The sequence below is a fragment of the Mus musculus genome, chromosome 10 (genome assembly GCF_000001635.26).
Source record: "Mus musculus strain C57BL/6J chromosome 10, GRCm38.p6 C57BL/6J".
NCBI classification, from domain to species: domain Eukaryota; kingdom Metazoa; phylum Chordata; class Mammalia; order Rodentia; family Muridae; genus Mus; species Mus musculus.
In genome coordinates, this window is record NC_000076.6 from 40,797,557 (window position 1) to 40,818,408 (window position 20,852).

Sequence of the window (20,852 nt, forward strand, 5' to 3'; positions counted from 1 at the left end):
TGCACAGTGGCCAGTTTCTAAGAATGAAGATGTCAGTGAAGGTGGATGCTGCAGTACCTTCTGTGGCCCTGATAGGTGTGACAGCAAGGTACATGCATCCATCCAGTCATAAACTCAGCAGGTTCAAGGATGCTGGCTTCATGATTTGTGGGGCTTAGTAAAACTGAGATGAGGATTCTCTTGTTTAAAATGAATTAAGGCTTTCAAGAAAATAATACCAGAGCACAAAGCAAGCTTAGTACCCATCTCTGTGTGTGGCCTATGTGATTGTACAGGCTGTGGGCCTGCAAAATTCACCATAGGGATCAACCTGAGGCTATCTCTTAATGAAAGGAGTGTCAAGGTCACACTCTATGAAAGCTTATGAGGTAGAAATTAGCATCTCCCATAGTCTCAGTGACTTACCTTCAATTAATTTGGTGGCTCAGATGTGTGCTAACTAAAATCAGAGATGGCCGTTAACAGAGGAGAAACAGTTACTGAAACAGAGACAAGGGTATATTTGACATATTGGTAAAGAGAATGGTTGCTTCTAGATAAAGCATTGCAAAATATAATACATATTTTATTAATAGGGCTAAAATTGTGTCTTTCTCCAAATATAGAGATGGTCCAGATTTATAGTTGTGTGAGAAGAAATTAGATATCCTGAGAGTGAAGATCAAACTTGTCCCTAAGGAATTTGATGCCCCTAATCAGCAGGAAGTAGTATTCCAATAATGTCACTCCCTTTCAGATCCCTAACTTTATTCAGGGATCTCTTTCCTTTCCTCTCCATCCTTACAGAGGCCAGAAGAAGGCATCAGGTTCCCCAGATCTTGAGCTACATATGGTTGAGCTGTCATGTGGGTGTTAGAAACTGAACTTGGGTCCTCTGAAAGAGCAGCCATTGCTCTTACCTGGTGAGCCACCACCCCAAACCAAGATTTTTACCATATTAATGTTTTGGCTTTCCTTCATTGCAATGGAACCTTTGTATGCTTCTCTTGGTTCATACACCCTCTACTGTATTTACTTCTTTTGTATTTTCCTTTTGATTTTGATAAAACAGAAGTCCAAGACTATAAGTTGGAAGAAGCGTCCATTATTCAAACATAAGAAGAAAGAGCACAAAAAATTCAAGTTGCTTCTTTAACTTGAATAGACTTAAGCCTATCTCAGCTTTCATAGTTTACTTGGGTGACGCTCGCTCATTCTATGTATGTCAACGTTTAAAGGGTGTTGTTAGCTGCCCTCTCTCACTGGCTCTAGTCCTAGGATGGTTCTCACTCTTGAAGATGTTGATGGGATACCCATGAGAATGGACAACTGTGCTCATGTCGGGCCACTGTTGTAAATCCAAGACTTCTGAGCAACCTTTCTCAAATGTCTCTATTTATTTCACATATTAGAAAGTAGATCATGTGCCAAACAGAAACACAAGAGTTCATGTGAAGAATTGGTATGTCTTTGCAGCATCTGTATTAAGAATAGTTTTAAGGGGTGGAAGATGGCTCAGCAGGTAAAAGTTTTTGTCAGACAAGCCTGGTAACCCAAGTTTGATCCTTGGGACTTACTTAAAAGTGGAAGGAGAGAACCAACTCCACAAAGTTGTACTGTGACTTCCACACATGTGAATGTGGCATACATTTACACACATGGACATCATGCACACACATGCACATACACACATACACACCACACAATTTAAAATTATTTTTTGGCTTATAATGGATTTATAGAATGCCAAATATCCTAGTGTGCTTTCTGTTTCTGTGATAAACACTAATGACTGAAACTACTTGGGTAGGAAGGTTTGTTTGGTTTACATTTTTTAAATTATGTTCCATCATGAAGGGAGGGTAAGACAAAAACTCAAGCAAGGTAGAACTCTATCAGGAACTGAGACCATGGACAAGTGCTGCTTACTGGCTTGCTCCCATAGCTTGCTCAGTTTTCTTTCCTATACAACCCAAGACCACCTACCTGGGAGTGGCACCACTGGGCTGAAGCATCCCACATGTCTCTTTAATCAAGAAAATTGACTACAGACTGTCTGTAGACCAAACTGATGGAGGCATTCTCTCAACTGAAGATTCCTCTTCACAGTTAACTCAAACTTGTATCAAGTCGACAAGAAAGAAAACAAAACAATACAACACAAAAGAGTAATAACAAAAACCTAACCTGCTCACCACACTTTGTTCAATTGGCCACAGGATTAAGTTCCTTCCTTCGTTGCTGGTGTCCATGACTCTCTGTGGCCTTGTGCACATAAGACATGATATTTAGGCATATCATTTGCTCTACCCATGCCTTTCATTTAGACTTTTATGAAAATTACAATTAATAGAATTTATGTAAACTTGCTAAATGTAGTGAGACTTTTTACTTCCACACTCAACTTTAGGGACATTAGAGTAAAATTCTCTGGCTTTTACTAATTCCTGCCTATTACTGTGAGCTTTTCGACCTGGCCTCTTTGTCCCCAGAATAATGACTTTGAGACTAATTATTTAATAATAAATTCCTAGGCCATAAACTTTGCCTTGTTCCCCTACTAGCTCATTGCTTCAATTTCCTATTTATTCTATTCTAGGAGTATTACATGGCTAGTTATCTCTACTTCTGTTTTATGTTATCATCTTCCTTAGAGTTCAAGGACAAATTCTCCCATGCCTGACTCTATCCCAGAATCCAACCCTCCTTCTCTTTCTCAAATTCCGCCTCAGCTCATTGGCCATAGGCTTTTTTTTATTAGCAGGTTATGCTTCCATACAGCGTATAAGAAATTCTCTCTACCTTTTCCACCACACATTTTTCTTTTCTTTCTTTTTAAAATTTGTTTTCTTGTATTTGTCTTTTTGTTGGAGTACATTCTCAATTTGTAGCCCAGGCTACTCTGAAACTCATGTTAACACTAATCCTCCTGCCTCCTGAGTACTGGAATTACAACTACTATACCTGGATCTTTGTTTCTTTGACTAATGGCATTGGCTATTCTCTTCATGTAGCATGCACATCTTCATTGGCACTCTTTGAATTTACTTAAGTAAAAGGACTTGTGCGTGTGTGTGTGTGTGTGTGTGTGTGTGTGTGTGTGTGTGTGGTGTCTTTGTGTGATGCTAAGGATCAAGCCTACTTAAAGAAAACACTGTAATGAAACAAATAATTGAAATAACCCACCAAGGAAGCTCTGTCAAGGTGAAATCTGGTAAGTAATTTTAGGTAATTACAGTAAACGAAGAGAATTAGAATTAGGCTTGTGACAATTACATTAATTTGTGTTGGGTAAAACATTTTTTATTCCTTTTTATTTATTTATTTATTTTTTTGGGGGGGGGGGTTTCGAGACAGGGTTTCTCTGTATAGCCCTGGCTGTCCTAGAACTCACTTTGTAGACCAGGCTGGCCTCAAACTCAGAAATCTGCCTTCCTCTGCCTCCCGAGTGCTAGGATTAAAGGCGTGCGCCACCACGCCCGGCTTACATTTTTTATTCCTATTGCAATATTTAGGTATTTACTGCTCTAGGTGTTACATAAATGAAATATCAATTCTTGTTTCCCTGTGGTTGTAGTGAGATGTTCAAAGATTCTACTGGGGCAGATTTGCCACTCCCATACAGCTCTTTCCTTTAGTTGACAGGGTAGAACATACTGGGGTCAACAGCATCTGCTGATGCTATTTTGCCCTTCATTTTCAATGAGCCCAAATCCTCCTCTCATTTGGTTCCACATACATTTTTCAGATATTAGCTCTATTTGTATATCTGTGGTCTCAAACACAGCCCCTGTACCTCAAAACCAATGGTCATCCTGCTTACTCCCTGTAAAGGCAAAAGAGCAATATAGTACTGTGCTTGTTTTTAATTTCACAGTTCAATTATATGTAAATAAATCTGTAATGAGGGCAAGGAGATTATTCTAAAAATGGATATAACTCATTGTTATTGATTGATTGTAGAATTTAAAAAATATCCCAGAGTCAAATTTCTGTGATAGCAAACACATGAAACTCAAAAAGAAAGAAGACCAAAGTGTGGACACTTCACCCCTTCTTAGAATTGGGAACAAAACACCCCTGGAAGGAGTTACAGAGACAAGGTTTGGAGCTGAGACGAAAGGATGGACCATCCAGAGACTGCCCCACCTGGGATCCATCCCATAATCAGCTACCAAACACAGACACTATTGCATATGCCAGCAAGATTTTGCTGAAAGGACCCTGATATAGCTGACTCTTGTGAGGCTATGCCAGTGCCTGGCAAACACAGAAGTGGATGCTCACAGTCAGCTATTGGATGGTACACAGGGCCCCCAATGGAGGAGCTAGAGAAAGTACCCAAGGAGCTGAAGGGGTCTGCAACCCCATAGGTGGAACAATGATATGAACTAATCAGTACCCTCCGGAGCTCGTGTCTCTAGCTGCATATGTAGCAGAAGATGGCCTAGTTGGCCATCATTGGGAAGAGAGGCCCCTTGGTCTTCAAGCATTATATGCCCCAGTACAGGGGAATGCCAGGGCCAAGAAGTGGGAGTGGGTGGGGAGGGGAAGAGGGCAGGGGGAGAGTATAGGGGACTTTCGGGATAGCATTTGAAATGTAAATGAAGAAAATACCTAATAAAAAATTGGAAAAAAATTCCGTGATAGCATCTTAGTTTAGGGTTTCTATTGCTGTAATGAAACACCAAAACCAAAGCAGCTTGGGAGGAAAGGGTTTATTCAGCATATGCTTCCATAGCACTGTTCATCAGTGAAGGAAGTCAGGAAAGGAACTCAAATAGGTTGGGAACCTCAACTATTTTTCAGTGTTTTCTATGGTATCTTCTGCACCTGAGAGTCTCTCTTTCATCTCTTGTATTCTGTTGGTGATGCTTGCATCTGTGATTCCTGATCTCTTTTCTAAGTTTCTAACTCCAGGGTTGTCTCCCTTTGTGATTTCTTTATTGTCTCTATTTTCATTTTTAGATCCTGGATGGTTTTATTCAATTCCTTTCCCTCTTTGTTTGTGTTTTCCTGTAATTCTTTAAAAGATTTTTGTGTTTCCTCTTTAAGGTCTTCTAGCTGTTTCCCTGTGTTCTCCTGTATTTCTTTAAGGGAGTTATTTATGTCCTTCTTTAAGTCCTCTATCATCATCATGAGAAGCAATTTTAGATCCAGATCTTGCTTTTCTGGTGTGGTGTTGTATCCAGGACTTGCTATGGTGGGAGAATTGGGTTCTGATGATGCCAAGTAACCTTGGGTTCTGTTGCTTATACTCTTACACTTGCCTCTAGCCATCTGGTTATCTCTAGTGTTAGCTGGTCTTGCTTTCTCTGACTGTAGCTTGTCAACACTCCTGAGAGACCAGTTCTCTCTGGGAGGAATCAGGGTATTGAGAGTTGTGGCACAAGGTCAGCTCCGGGGTGCAGACAAAAACCAGAAGGATTCCATCCCCAGCTGTTCCTTGGTTCCTGTGTCCTGATAGCTCTGGATGGGTCCACTTTGGGCCAGGAATTTGAGCAGAAATGGTGGTCTTACCTGTGCTGACAGATGTGTTAGCACTCCTGGTAGACCAGCTCTCTCCTGGTATTTGTTTATGGAGAGCTGTGGCACAGGGTCAGCTCTGGGTGACAATCATTTGTATTCTTAACACTTAGTTGTTGCTGATTTGATCTGATTTTCCTTTATCTCATTACCATGTATTCCTAAAACTCACTGCTGGCACATACTAAATGGTTTTTGGACTGAGTAGTTATTCATGTTTAATATTCTTTCCATTGTGTAACATTTTTAGTACAATTTAATTTTTCTAGATGTTTGTCTTGATTGGTACAATGTGTGCCAGGGTCCCAACTCTAACTAAGCATGAGTAGCCACACTCCCTTGTGTGCATTTCCCCCAGTCTCTACTGTACCTTGTAAAGAGATCAAAGAAGTGCCAGAGATGAACACTAATTGGCATGTTGTTTCCTTGGCTTCGGTCTTCGAGGATGTAGATCTGCAGGTTTTATTTCAGAAATCACTCAGGTTTCAGTAGCCATTAACTATGTTTGTATGGTGTTTATCAAGTACATGGTAATTTAAAGAAAATGTTTCATTCCTTCAACTATGATGTGCTCAAATCTGTGACCATTTGTTATGCAATGAGAACATGTGGCCTGCATTAAAAGGACCACCATTGGATGCTTTTTTTTTTCTTGTTAGAGATGTCTATAGCATTGACAGTTAGTGCTACGGTTTGTCAAGTAGCCCTTTCAACATTTTACTTGTGAAATAAAAGGAAACTAACCACTTAAAAAATAAAACATGCAGCCGGGCGTGGTGGCGCATGCCTTTAATCATAGCACTTGGGAGGCAGAGGCAGGCGAATTTCTGAGTTCCAGGACAGCCTGGTCTACAGAATGAGTTCCAGGACAGCCAGGGCTATACAGAGAAACCCTGTCTCGAAAAAAACAAAACAAACAAACAAAAAACAAAAAACAAACAAAAAACAAAAAACAAACAAACAAAAAAAACATGTTTTGGTTTCTCATCTTAGTTTTTCTTTCTTTCTTTTAAATGGAAACAGGATCTTGCCAATGTAGCATAGGCTATAGATTGCAGCCTGGCTTCAAACTTCCCATTTTTGTGCCTCAGCCTCTGGAGTGCTGGGGCAATGTAGCAGTCTGTCATCATACCTGGCCTTGATATTTTCTTTATTAGTTATCCTAATCCATTGGCTATCCAGTTTTCTCTGTCACCTTCCAAGAAAAGATATCTGTGTAAACAAATGCCATGTATAATTAATATTCCTTTCTTAATAATAATTGTCCTAGTTTGCTTCTGTAATAAAATACTGAGCAAGGGAAATTTTGGGAAGGAGAGGGTTTATTTGGATTGCAGGTTATATAGCATCATAGAGGAAGCCAGGGAAAGAACTGGAGACAGAAACTGAAGTAAAGACCATGGTGGTACAGGCTCGCATGCAGGCTCATACTCAGCCACATTTCTTACACAGCTCAGACCCACCTGAGTAAGAATGGTACTGCCCACAGTGGACTGGGCATCTCACATCAGTGACAATCAAGAAAATGTCCCACAGAATGCAACAGTCCTTTTTTCCAGATGTGTCAAGCTGAACGAAGGCTTTCCTGTTCATTTCTTCCTTAGCTCATACCTCCTAAACATCCATTTCTATGATTTGCATAAAGTACAACTGCTTTTAATCACTGGGGCCAATCATTTGCAAAGATGGCCATGAACAAGTTCTCCCTTTCTCTCTCTGCTTGCCCCTTCTCCCCGAAGTGGCTAGAATCTATTGCTTTCTCTGGAATCTGAGCTGGCTTTGTGATTTATTTTGACTGATAGGATGCAGTGAAATTTTGACATCAAGACTAGGTTCGACTTGAAAGGTGCAGCTCCCATTATTGCCCTCTTCAAAGCCAGCCAGCATGAGCAAGATCTGCTCATCCTGCTGAAAGACCTGCTAAAGAATAATCTTAGATGGAGACATTCTATAATGAAAGGATGCTGTGAGCCTGGAAGTGACACAGGGGAATGGGGAGAGATTGTGGGAAAGTGCCCCAAAAAGGTTGTACATGATTGCATGATAAAAAGAACCAAGGGACAGGATGTGGGCATGTTTCCATGGTGATTTTGGTTGAGATTTTTTTTGCTTGTCTGGGTTGGGTATTTAGCAAGGTTGAAGCTGCCAGTCTTGGCTGATATAGTGCCTGGCAGAATAATGGTCATAAGTGCCTTGGATAGTTGCTACCTTTGGCTCCCTTTAACAGGACCTCCTGTCTAAGCAGCAGTTCCTGAGTAGCCTGTCTTGCAAAAGCCCTGTTGCAACTGTTGCCATGAGCAATGTTTTGGGCTAAATCCTGCTTCTCTGGCACTACAGAATGTGGCCTTGATTGTAAATACTGTTGTTGCAGATATATTACCTAAAATGAAGTCATAAGAGAGCATGCTTGGCTCTAATCCAAGATGGCTGACACCTCTATGAAAAGAGGGAACTTGGGCACAAACACAAAGGCACACAGAGAATACTATGAGACGATGGAATCAGAGACCAGGTGATGCAGAAGCTAAGGTTGTTGAGCCTAGAGAGGAGGAGGAACAGTTTCTCCTTTAGGGAGAGACACGAACTTTCAGATGTTGTAATGGTGAGGTGACAAAGTTCAGGGTTTCAGTCACTGGGTCTAAGCTCACTCCCATGCACATCCCTTCCCTTCAGTGTCTCCCTGCAGATCTGGATGGATCAGTCCAGGGGTAGCCTTGCACTTTGGATGAGGATGTTGCCAGAGGCATCACATATTAATCCAGTTAAAATTAAAATTCTCATTGCTTCACAAAGTTGTGTAAAAGGCAACTTATGGGATCTTGGAAGCATAAGGAGAGGAAATAATATTTGATGCTAGAAGCTTTTCAATACCTTTAAAATTAGACCAGACAAGATTGTTTCCTCTACCATCTTTGAGACTCTTCTATTAAAAAATGTTTTCAATTATTGCAGAGTTTACTAGACATTATCACTTACTTGTTCTGCTCAAGAAACATGATTTAACCAACTATATTAAACTTGGCACTTGTTAATCCCAATATACTCATTTGCATGATTTGGGATACCATAATTGTTGCAAGCTGGTATTAGGATCTTAAAAGTGGCACGTCTTACCCAGAAATCTTTAGTACTTTATAATAACAATAATATTGTCTGCATTATGCAGTAATAATGTAAATTACATTTGCAAAATAGTTCATGGTAATGGGATCTTCTGAAATGCAAGAAAAAGGAACTGCATAATGGGAGAGATAAGTTTGATTCGCTGCATTTTGGTTGCCTGTATTCTCAGGTTGGGAGGCAGGAAAGAGCTTGTAGGCAGCTCCATGCCCCACGCCCCCGAAGGCTGAGCAACAAGATCAGCCTGGACAGTTCACATTAGAGTGAGGACACTCAGGCTCTGGGGTCAAAGGTTTGGCGTTGCCTTATTTGCATACTGCTTGTTCTTTAGAAGAGATTTTCACCAAATGAGTAAAAGGTGGATTTCTAGAGCTAGCACATATTGGCTATAATTCAGCTTTGTTTGGTTCTCTTCTAGCTGCTTATGACTTCTGATGGATAATTTACTTAAGATACATCAGGGGGATGGGGAGATTTCTCAGCAGTTAAGAGCACATGTTTGTTGTTCTTACAGAGGACCCAGGTTTGATTTCTAGCACCCACGTAGCAGCTCACAACCATCTGTAACTCCAGTTCCAGGGGTTCTAATGCCCTCTTCTGACCTCTATGGGTTACCAAGCATATACACATGTATATACATACATGTAGGCACAATACCCATGCACCTATAAATACAACTCTTAAATGTGCCTGGACCATATGTGATATATTCCTTTGTATCTTTACCAGAAGAGATTTTAGGTCAATATAAAGTTAATGGATTTTATCCTGCCTCCCTGTTTACTCACCCCTGACTTCCTTCCTTCCTTGTTTGTTTATTTCCTCATGTTTGCTAAGTAACCTACTCTATTGAGCTACCCTGTCCTTTTCACATTTTAATTTATTTATCTTACTTATCGTATCCAAACTCGCAGAAAACTATGGTGAAAATAAGTCTGTAGGGAACCTACAGAATTCTTGGCTATGTGACTCAATACAACACATGCTGCTCTTTGAATTTTGGGTGTTTTCTGAACCAATGAAGACATTTTGTGAAATTTTGATTAAGCATTTCCTTTGTTAGCTTAATTACCCTTAATCCAGGAGGAGTCTGTCTAAAACTGCAAAGGTTAAACAAAGCTATAGGAGTGCCAGGGAACTGAGATGCAGAAAGGGGTGAGCTCATTCCCTCGGGTCCCATTCATGAGAATTAATTTAGCCTGGCCCATATTCCCATAGAACCTATCTTCGCTCAGTTATCTCCATGCAGAAGAATGTTGGTTTTCACCTTTTCCGTTTGTTTTGAAACCACTGTCCCACAGCCAGTTTACAGATACTGACTTTCCTAAGGCCTCTTGGTTTTTGGTTCCAGGAAGTCCAAGCAAGAGTGCTAAGCCATGTGTTTCAGGTCTCAGGGTGTTAGGCAAAGCCTAAAATTCAGTAATACCGGTTTAAGCACCTCACTGACCCACATTCACTCCAAACCTTCCTGGAACAGAGTTACACTTTCCTTTTGTGGTTTCCTGGAAGGGTGATATTCTTTAATGGTTAGGAACCCCTGGGGAGCTGAAGAGAAGATGGCTCAGGTGGTAAAGTGCCTGCCCTGCAAACATGAGGACCTGAGTTCAGATCCCCAGCACCCACAGAAATGTGGGCATGGTGGCATCTGTAACCCCAGTGCTGGGTGTGGGTGTATCTGGAGTCCAGCCACAAGCACGAATCCTAAGTTCAACAAAAGACCCCATCTTGAAAAGTAATAAGTTGGAGAAAAAAATAGTAAGGTGGAAAGACACCTGATGTTGACCTCTGGCTTCCACACGTGTATATACATGTACACACACATATGTGTATACACACACACACAACCACAGGCTGTTCATATTTCACCACCGCCTGTCCAGTTGTGGGACTGGAGTGGGTTACTCACCGAGTCTGTTTTCATAAATGATAACTAAGGTCTGGAGAGACACCATGACCATGGCAACTCTAATAAAATATATCATTTAGCTTGGGTTGGACCCCAAGTGACACACTTCCTCCAGCGAGGGCACACCAACTCCAACAGGGACACACCTCCTAAGGTGCCTCAAGTAGTGCCACTCTCTGATGAGCAAGCATTCAAATATATGAGCCTCTGGGGGACATTGCATTCCTGATTGGCACAGTCACAACAGAATTACGCTTTCATTAGCTGATATGTAATTACACGGAGGTTGCACAGGGAAGTCCTTAGCTTGCGGTTTGGCACATATTAGTAACTTGGTAACTTTTTTATGGTGCCGTCATTGAAACTTGGGACCCCGTGCCTGTCAGCTAGGAACGTGCACTGCCACCAAGCCACGCCCACTCTGCTTCCATTTCTTTCAAGAGGTATTTCAGTTCATATTATTCCAATGGATTTTGTGCAAGTCCAGCAGAAGGAAGCTGATTCTTATAACCTGATTAGCTGCAAAATTAATTTTTCCCATTCCATCTTCTTCTTTATTGCATCTTAGGAAGTAAACCAAGTCAGACAAACAGATGTTTCATGGTTTTTTGTTTTGTTTTGCTTTGTTTTAGAATGTTATCCTGGGATATAAGTAAAAGAAATCCTAGAATAATAATTCCAAAACTCAGAAACCCCAAATCTCTTTCTTAGGCTTCAAATTCTAGTGAAGCCTCCAGAGAATGACCAGGCAGGCAGGGGCTCTCTGTCATTCACTGTGTGGCTGTCATTCCATCAGGACTTGTCTGGGCTCCTTGCAGTGGCACACAGGTTGTGGGAAAAGCCTGTAGGGTATGGGGCTCTTTGCAAATGTGCCCTAGTTTTTCCTCCTTTGACATCTACTGCACAGGACAGAACGCACAAGAGTTCACCATGATGTTCACCTGCCATTTCATTGTTTTTAAGTCATTAATGGTATGGAAGAGGGTTGGAAATCTATGTCATAAATTGCCGCAGACCCTCTGGGTCCCTATGTCTGCATGGAACGAGTCTCTGGGGCAGGTGGGCAAGGCATCGGCGGGTGACAGACAGACCAACACTCGAGATTGTGTAGAATCTGAATGTATTGTCACAAAGTGAACACCAATCTTATATAGTACAGAAAATACAAGGGGTCGGAAGTCACAGCAGGCAAGGTACATTGAAGTTACCTGATACAAAACAAAGGAATGACTTCAAAAGGATTTACAGGAACCAGGTAGATGTTTACAGTAAAGATAAAGCAGTCCTGCCTAGGGTCAGCTTAGTGACAGGTAAGAATTTCACACTCTAGTGCTATGCCTTTGAGCCTTGTGAAAGCTAGCACCAGGGGGTTCTGCTCTAGCAGACCTTTTCATGAATACTGCAATACCCCAACCCCCCTATTTCCTGGGTCTACAGAAGAATTTACCAACTTGCTTCTAATGTGAAGCTTGCTGTACCTAGCTGTAGAGAAGATCTCTGTCTCAGTGGGATTCCCTAGCTCTATTATGATATTCCCTTGTTTGGGTGAGATTTCCTACTGTCCTTAGTAAATATTTTGCAGACCAGCTCTGAGCTACTGGCTCCGTCTTTTGTAATGCTCAATTAGTTACTGAATAGGTAACTTCCTTACTGCATTCCTGCAGGATTCCAAGCTCGCTGGCTTCTGGGACCTTGGAACACTGGGGAGACTTAACTATATTAGAATTTAATCTTAAAAGGCATTTATAATAAAATACTAAAAGAGAGCTCGTAGTTCCATACACCAGACTAACGCGGGCATAGGGTATGAGTCTATGGGTAAATGAGAACGCCAAAGCTCCAGGAGGTGAGTTTCTGTGAAACTCTTCCTCATGAGTGTTTACAGACTTTTCAGCCTGTCAAGCAGACTTGACCGGAGTGTGTGGCAATAAATGGCTACTTGGTTATTTGAATCGAAACACACACACCTAAAGCTTAAAAGCTAGCACCAATATATAAGAAAACAAGCAATATTTGGGTTTTTTGGATCTTGATTAGAAAGATAGGGAGAATCTTGGAGGAATTGAGGGAGGGGGAAGAATATGTTCAAAATATATTGTATACAGGTATTTAATAACATTTTAAAATGGCTACTTAGAAATGATTTCCAACTCAAAAAATTAAAAAATCCTGCTGCCATTGGAGGTAGACATTATTGATACTATCATACAACACAACAGAACACAACACAATAAGATACAATATGACACAATACGATACAATATGATATGGAGGTGATACCGTGAATGATCAAGTCTCATTGTATTGCTTTGTTACAGATCGACGTTCTCAAGGCAGATCTGGAAAGTGCGGAGTGGAAAGTTCTGGAAAACCTTATTCTGGAGGATGTTCTTGAGCAGATCGGCCAGCTCGTCTTCGAGATTCATCTTCACTGGCCCGGTTTTGAGGTTAGCGGCAGCGAGAGCGGCGTGGTGCGCTTTTGGTACAGCCTCCTGAAGGAGTTGGAGCGGAAGCACTTCCGACTTTTTCACACCTATAAAGACTTAACGAAACCTCAGCTTTTCCTGAAGAAGGACCTTTTCAACGCTAGCAGCTGTTATACCTTGAGTTGGGTGAATACAAAGTGGAGGTGAGATGAAGCCTCCGGCACGTACAGCACAGGTGGATACGTCCGTCCTTCCAGTCATGGAGTTACGTCTCCAGTCTCCCCCGGCTTGTCACTTGCTTGAAGCAGGGCTTGGGTGATTGTCTCCTGAAGTACGTAATGAAGCCTTGAGCTTGGCCTTGAGCTTGGCGAGTGACAGTGACATGGGTGAATACCTTCACTTGCCCAGACTAAGACCTTCGCCTTCTTAGCCTTGGACAGAGTGGGGGTGTGCCCCTTTACTGTCCCTAGGATGTACAAATACCCTGCGCAGGCCAGCTTGTGGCTTTCTTAAAATCCATTATGTATCTACAGCTAATGAATCTACATTAAAATGAAATTTTATTATTTCATACTTTTTACTAGGTCAATCAGATTTTAAAATTAACTGTTCGTTTCTTTTTCTTTCTTTCTTTTTTTTTTTTTTTTTTTTGTATTTATATTTCAAATGTTATCCCCTTTCCCAGTTTCCCCTCTGCAAGCCTCCCATCCTACCCGCCCTTACCCGGCTTCTATGAGGGTGCTCCCCTCCCCGACTCCTGCCTCACTGCCCGAGCATTCCTCTACACTGGGGCATCAAGCCTTTACAGGACCAAGGGCCTCCCCTCACATTGATGCCAGATCAGGCCTCCTCAGCTCCTTCAGTCCTTCTCCTAACTCCTCCATTGGGGGTCCCTGTGCTCAGTCCAGTGGTTGGCTGCCTCCATATCTGTATTGTTCAGGAGCCTCTCAGGAGATAGGTGTGTGCACTGTTCATTTTAGGTTGAGTCACTCTGCAGAGGGGTGGGGTGGTACCTGCCTTTCATCCCAGCACTCCACAGAAAGAGGCAGAAGGGTCTCTGAGCTTGAAGACAGCTTGGTCTATAGAGTGAGCCAAGGCTACACAGAGAAACCCTGTGGCTGGTTTCTCTTGTCCAGCCAGTGAAGGCCAGTCTTTATAGCCTGTGGACTTCAGTCATTCTTTGCGGTCCTTGCAGAGGCCATGCCATGGCTTTCTAAGAACTGCTGAGTCTAGTTCCCGGGAGCTTTCGATACATGAGGTCCTGTCAGAATTTCAAGAACTTCAGTTAAAACCTCTTTCCAGACTCAGCTGTAAACACACGTCATCGTCTGTGAAACTAGGCACAAAGCAAAACTGAGTGCTGTGCTATTTATTCCCTGTCAACCCTTAAACCTGCCTAGCACCTCAGACCTACCTATCTTGTCAGACTTTCCAAATACACTCTCTTAGGGATGAGGAGATGGCTTAGTCAGCAAACTGCCTGAGCAGAAACGTGACGGCCTGAGATTGCATCCCCTGCACATAAAAGCCCGGCATGGCCTGCAACCGCTGTGCAGGGGATGAGGATGGGCTGGAGACAGGCTGGGCGTCATTGGTCAGGCTAGCCTAGGTGAGTCAATAGGCTTCCGGTTCAGGGAGAGGCCCCGTCTCAAAAACTTAGGCATGGTGGCACACACCTTTAATCCTGGCACTTGGGAGAAAGAGACAGGTGGATCTCTGTGAGTTCAAGACCAGCCTGGACTCCCTAGTGAATTCCAGGACAGCTAGAGCTACAGAGTGAGACTCTGCCTGGGGCGAAGAAACATACATTGCACAGAGATAGAGGAAGACACCAATCACCAATGCTGACTGCTCTCTCTCTTTCTCTCTCCCCCTGTCTGTCTGTCTGTCTGTCTGTCTGTCTGTCTTGCTGTGTAGCCCAGAGTGGTCCAGAACTCACTCTATGTCTCAGGTTGGTTTTGATCTTTGATCCTCCTGCCTCAGCCCCTGATTTCACTTCTTTTTCACAAGGTTTTTGTTGTTTGTTTGGTTGGTTGGTTGGGTTGTGTTGGTTGTTTTTTGTTTTTTAAATTTAGCAGAACCGGTAGGTTCTTAATGGTTCAAATGATGTCTATTAATTCTCATTTATTGTCCTGTGGATGGTTTTCAAAATCTAATTTTCAAATTTAAATTTTTAAATTTCAAAATTTAGTTCTGCTAATTAAACAATATAAAAATAAACCACGTTAAGGGTTTAGGTGCACGTTTTTTTACATACAGTGTATGAAAGCTGTGTGTTCATTGTTCAGAAACCCTGTGGGAGGCAGCGGGGTCCTGGCTCTCGCCACGCCCATCTCCTGTCCCAGGAGTCCCTTTCCAGGGCTTGCTTCTACCCTCAGATAGTCCTGGTCCAAGTGTTGGTTTGGAACTTTGAAAATATCATTTCTCAAGTGAGAACCTGACAGATGTCAGAATGGGATGATCTCTCTACCTAAAGGAGATCAGAGTTTCTGAAGTAGTTGAGATAATTAAAAAAAAAAAAAAATCTGAAGTTTTAATTCTTAAAACTCACAGTGCCTGAAAAAAAGGGGTAGAGAAGAGCACCTTGAATAAACGCAATCAGCAATGGTGACTCAATCTCCTGAGTGCGCACGTGTATTGCAGCTGCCCATGAGCACAGAGGGGTCCACTCGAGGTCAAAGGCGGTTCGTACTGGTAGTTTGTATGGTGTTGTTTCTGAAGAAAGGTAACTTTATTCTGCCTTTGTTTGGATTTTCGTCACAGACTTTTTTTTTTTTATAGTACTTTAATGCACTGGAGTGTATATATACAAGTAAACATTCTTCAGCAATTTATAGAGTGCATTAATTTTAAGTGTGGCTTACCCCAAGATGTGTGCACACCTACAGCAAGATTGTTAGTGCATGGAATTGGAGATTCCAGAGAAGTGGTACGCAGCACTGGCTCCATCACACCATGTAACAAAACAAAACAAGCAAATGAAAACAGAACCTCCGCCCAGACCCACTTAGCAGGCAGCCGGAGTACTGGTTATGATATTTATGCTTAATTTTCTTAATAGACAGTTTAGTATTTACAGTGGATCTTCTGATGGCTTCCCTGTCTCTAGAATTTATTGTGCTTATGTTAGTCAGGGTCCCTGCATTGCTGCCATTTGGAGCTGGGGAAATCTTCAAGAGTGGGAAGACTGTTCCGTGCACTGTAAGGTGCTTAGCAGCATCCCTGAACTCTACCCATTCGAGGGCAGGAACAATAATCTCACCCTCTAAATTGTCGCACCCAGATGTGTCTGCAGCTTCAAATATCCACTAGGGGGCAATCTACTGCCCACACCCTCACCTCCAATGTGTGCAAGTACTGAGAAGTAGGCCAGGCTACTGTAGCCCTGGTGTTTGCTTTGAGAGGAGGGGTAACACAAATGGCTTGTGAGTGACAGACAAAAGAAGAGCCACCTCCCCTGATGCAACACAGGCAGAATACATCAAACAATGAAACCAACGAAATGGAGAGTTACTGTTTTTGTGAGCACTTGAGACAGTGCAGGCAACAGTCATTCTGTCTTCTCTGAATGATCCAACAAGGAAGTATAAATTTCCAGGTATATGGGCTAAGAAACTAAGAGGTTACAAAGCCTGTATTCTGACTACTCATCTAGCAGATGGAATGTGAATCTACAGTCCCCATCAGATCCCACAGAGGAGGAAAAACAGCTAAAACACTTTAAATAGCCCTGCAAAGTGGTTGCAATTATGCTGAGCACTTGGGTTTGCTTAACTTGGACTTAATTTAAATAAGCCTGACAGGTGCAGGCATATCAAGGAAATACGGGGACCCCAAACTTGTCTGTTAGTGTAAGCTAGGCTTCTGTGAGGCTTGGTGGCCCTCCTGCTCCTGCCTGCCACCGTGCATGGCGTTCTCCTACCATGTAGGAAGGATGGCAGCTGTGGCTGCAGCATGGTTCTCCAGTGCCAAAAGTTCATCTTTGGTCTACACATAAGTGAGGAGAGACTTAAGTATCTGTGGTACACACTTCCTTAATCAGTGCTTAGATGTGTAGTGTTGCATAAATGGTCCAGAAAATACGAATTTAGTAAACACTGAATTATCTCAAAAAGCCGGCACTTTTTAAAGTGAAGAAAATGGGAGGATGTAAGAGAATCAGAAGTTGTCTTTTAGCATGAACTGTGTGGCAGTCCAAGGAAACCCACCTCTTCTTGCATGTTAGGTGTGGTCGTAACAGAGCCTGGGAAAGGGGACAAACCTACACAATTGACTGGCTGGCACTCCAGGAACATTTACATGGGATAAAAGAGCAGTAATTTCATGAATTTACAGTGTATTCAAACCTGTTATTCCCACCAGCATTTCTACCTTGGATATATGATCTTTTATGTAAACATGGTCCAAGATGTGACTTTCCTGAGTGTTAAATGCTTGGATTTGGCAACGCTGGATTAAACCCAGAGGCAGGCTCATCCTGGCTCAGCTAGTGCAGCTGCCCTCCGGTGATGAACTCAATGCTGGTGGGGGTCTTGTCAACCAAACACAACTAGAGTCATTTGGAAAACTCTAACCTCAACTGAGATAACTGCCTGCTCAATCAGTCTGTTGGCATGTCTGTAGTGCATTTTCTTGATTGATGATTGACAGGGGAGGGCCACCATACATCCCTGGGCTGATGCTCCTGGGTTCTATATGAAAACAGGTTGAGCAAGCCAGGAGGAGCAAGCCAGTAAGCAGCACTCCTCCATGGCCTTTGCCTCAGCTCCTGCCTCCAGGTTCCTGCCCTGACTTCCCTCAGGGATGGAGTCTGACCTGAGAGTTGTAAGCTGAGATAAACTCTTTCCTCCCTAAGTTGCATTTAAGATAGGCAGTAATTATTGTCTATTAGCTGATTGCTGGTACTTTCTTATGGACCTGAACTTTATAAAGCCACCACCTTAAGATTCAGTAAATTCTTAAAACTGACTCAATATTGAGATTACTTTAAAAATTGGAATACTTTTATGATATTTGCATTCTCAAGAAAAATCAATCAAGCTGGCCTAATGCCATACTTCATGTTTAGAGTGACAGAGGAAAATGCTACATTATCAATGTATTAAAAAAGAAATTCTAGCCGGGCGTGGTGGCACATGCCTTTAATCCCAGCACTTGGGAGGCAGAGGCAGGCAGATTTCTGAGTTTGAGGCCAGCCTGGTCTACAAAGTGAGTTCCAGGACAGCCAGGGCTATGCAGAGAAACTCTGTCTCAAAAAACAAAAAAACAAAACAAAACAAAAAAAAAAAAACCAAAACCAAAACAAAAACATTCTTGTAGATAGAGGGATGTTAAAAGCACATGTCTACATTGGCACCTGCACTCACACACCCAGACCCCTCACATACACATAAATAAAAAAATAAAAAAAAAATAAAAATAAATCTTAAAGAAGGTGTTTAAAAACCAAGAGCTTCATATTGTCTCATGTAAAATTTCTTTCTTTCTTTTGTTTTTTTTTTTTTTGTTTTTCGAGACAGTATTTCTCTGTGTAGCTCTGGCTGTCCTGGAACTCACTCTTTAGACCAGGCTGGCCTCAAACTCAGAAATCCACCTGCCTCTGCCTCCCAAGTGCTGGGATTAAAGGCGTGCGCCACCACTGCCCGGCTCATGTAAAGTTTCTTAGTAGCTGGTTTATAAAGGATTATATTTGGCCAGATTTAAATTCTAATACATGATACAAAAGTCCTAGTTTACACAGTGGAAGGGATCTGTTGCACACACACACACACACACACACACACACACACACACACACACACACACACACACACACACGTATGTGTGTTCCGATCCTTGAGAGAAAGGATGTACACATGTGTACTCACATACATGCATATATACATATGTGGAGAGCTTTTGGTACTGCTTATAGAAATTTGGTAAGTACTTGTCATTGGGTTCAAGGAAGTAAGCTCAGACAAGAATTCACATTTGGGCTAATGCAAGGATCAAGGTGAACTCAGCTAAGGAAGGTGTGACTTCCCTTTTGCCTTGGTAATCCTGCTAAGTCCCCAGACCCAGTGCCTCGGGAACTTTTGCTTCCTGCTTTGTTTGATTACTACCTGGTGTGATCTCTTTGTTCTTTGCCCTGTTTAGTCACTTCGTCTTTGATCTGAGAACTGACCCTATTCTCTGCTAGTACCGAGAATGGTGTAAAAGCTGGCTGGGAAAAACTAAAGTCACTTCCGCCTCAGCACTGGCTGGAGTCATGTTATAATGTTTGTCTAATTGTCCTTCTCTTTTCAATCCTCACTCCTGCCCTTGACACCCTGTTGACTGACTGAGCTGGCTTGGTCAGATGGCGCCTCAACGTTGGAGCTCGTGTAAGCAGGATACAGTGAAGGATACCACGAAGGGAAACTCTAGCAAAGGCAGCAAAGGGAAGGAAAATGAAAAAGATTTGGGCCAGCGGTGAATAAACCTTGTAAGAAGGGACAAGGTAGCTAGGCGTGGTGGCGCACGCCTTTAATCCCAGCATTCGGGAGGCAGAGGCAGGTGGATTTCTGAGTTCGAGACCAGTCTGGTCTACAAAGTGAGTTCCAGGACAGTCAGGGCTATACAGAGAAACCCTGTCTCGAAAAACCAAGAAAAAAAAAAAAAAGAAGAAGAAGAAGAAGAAGAAGAAGGGACAAGGTAATGGTAGAATGTAAATGAAAGCTAAAGGGAAATAAAGTAGACTTGGAATAAACCTTTTTTAAGAGGGACAAGGTAATGATAGAATGCATTTGTGTATGTGTTTAGACTCATGCTAAAACATAAAGGAGCGAAGATAATTTTCACAGATGGTTTTAGTCTTTGGACCCTGACTAGAAATAGTTTAACCCTGGATATGAGAGAATGGGTTTCAGAAAAGCATTCTTCTCCCCTGTCAGGGATGTTTCGGCAAAAGAGAGGGAAAATGAACATAAGCTGTTCTCCTAGAGACAGGAAGAGATGTCCTGCCTTCTCTCTGGCTCCTATGGAGGAATGCTTAGCTCTGGTTCTGGGTCTCTTAGGTAGGATATCAGGGTCCCTTTGGCACATCTAGTTCTCTTCCCTCTCTGTCTATTGTCTGTCTTTGTCTCTGTCAGTTTATGTCTTTGTTTTTGTTTCGTTGTTTGATTGTTGCTCTGTGTTTCATGTTGGAAAGAAAAAATGATTAAAACTTTGCCTGCTAGCTGGGCATGGTGGTGCACGCCTTTAATTCCAGCACTTGGGAGGCAGAGGCAGGCGGATTTCTGAGTTCGAGGCCAGCCTGGTCTACAAAGTGAGTTCCAGGACAGCCAGGGCTACACAGAGAAACCCTGTCTCGAAAAAACAAAAACAAAAACAAAAAACAAAAAACAAAAACAAAACAAACAAAAAAAAAAACCTTTGCCTGCTAAGTCATTCACCCCTTGGTTTAGTTTTAACTCATTTCAAAACAAAACAAGAGGCAGTATCAATTTGCACAACAAAAAAATGTTAAGTTGCCCTGCACCCCTAGCTAGGAGTCAAGCACAACAGGAGAAACCCTGCCAGCGGCTTGAAATTACAGCTAGAAAAAGTAAGAAAATTTTGTCAAGTGTAAATATATAAGATGTGTGTGGCCACTCACTTCATGTTTGTTTCTGACTAGTCTTAAATGTATAAATATGCTTTGCATGTCTTGGTTATAGATTATTGGCTTATAAGTTATTGAGTATGATTAAAAATTGGTAACATTGGTAACAGAAAGTTAGCTTAAAACTGATAACTCAGAGTTGGAGACATTCTAGACAACATGTGGCATTAGCCAACCTAGGAAATTAGGTCTCTATGGATACCTCAAAATTGGGATAATATTTTATTTAATTCTTGTTCCTGAAACCAGACTTATAAAAGATAGGATTTAA

The 20,852-nt window shown here is 42.1% G+C and overlaps 1 protein-coding gene across 8 annotated transcripts in view; it reads left to right on the top strand.

The window, feature by feature from the left end:
• Window positions 1–15,177, top strand: part of Mettl24 (methyltransferase like 24) — a 130,289-nt gene extending 115,112 nt beyond the window's left edge. For 5 of the 8 annotated variants that reach the window (XM_030245132.1, XM_006512765.4, XM_006512766.4 and 2 more), the window contains one exon: window positions 12,850–13,530. In XM_030245132.1, the coding sequence (XP_030100992.1) occupies window positions 12,850–13,164 (315 nt within the window). In that variant the 3' untranslated portion in view covers window positions 13,165–13,530. Of the gene's footprint in view, window positions 1–12,849 lie in introns of all 8 variants that reach the window. The other 3 variants (XM_030245130.1, XM_006512767.4, NM_177793.3) reach the window with 3 other exon arrangements.
• The last annotated feature ends 5,675 nt before the right edge of the window (window positions 15,178–20,852 follow it).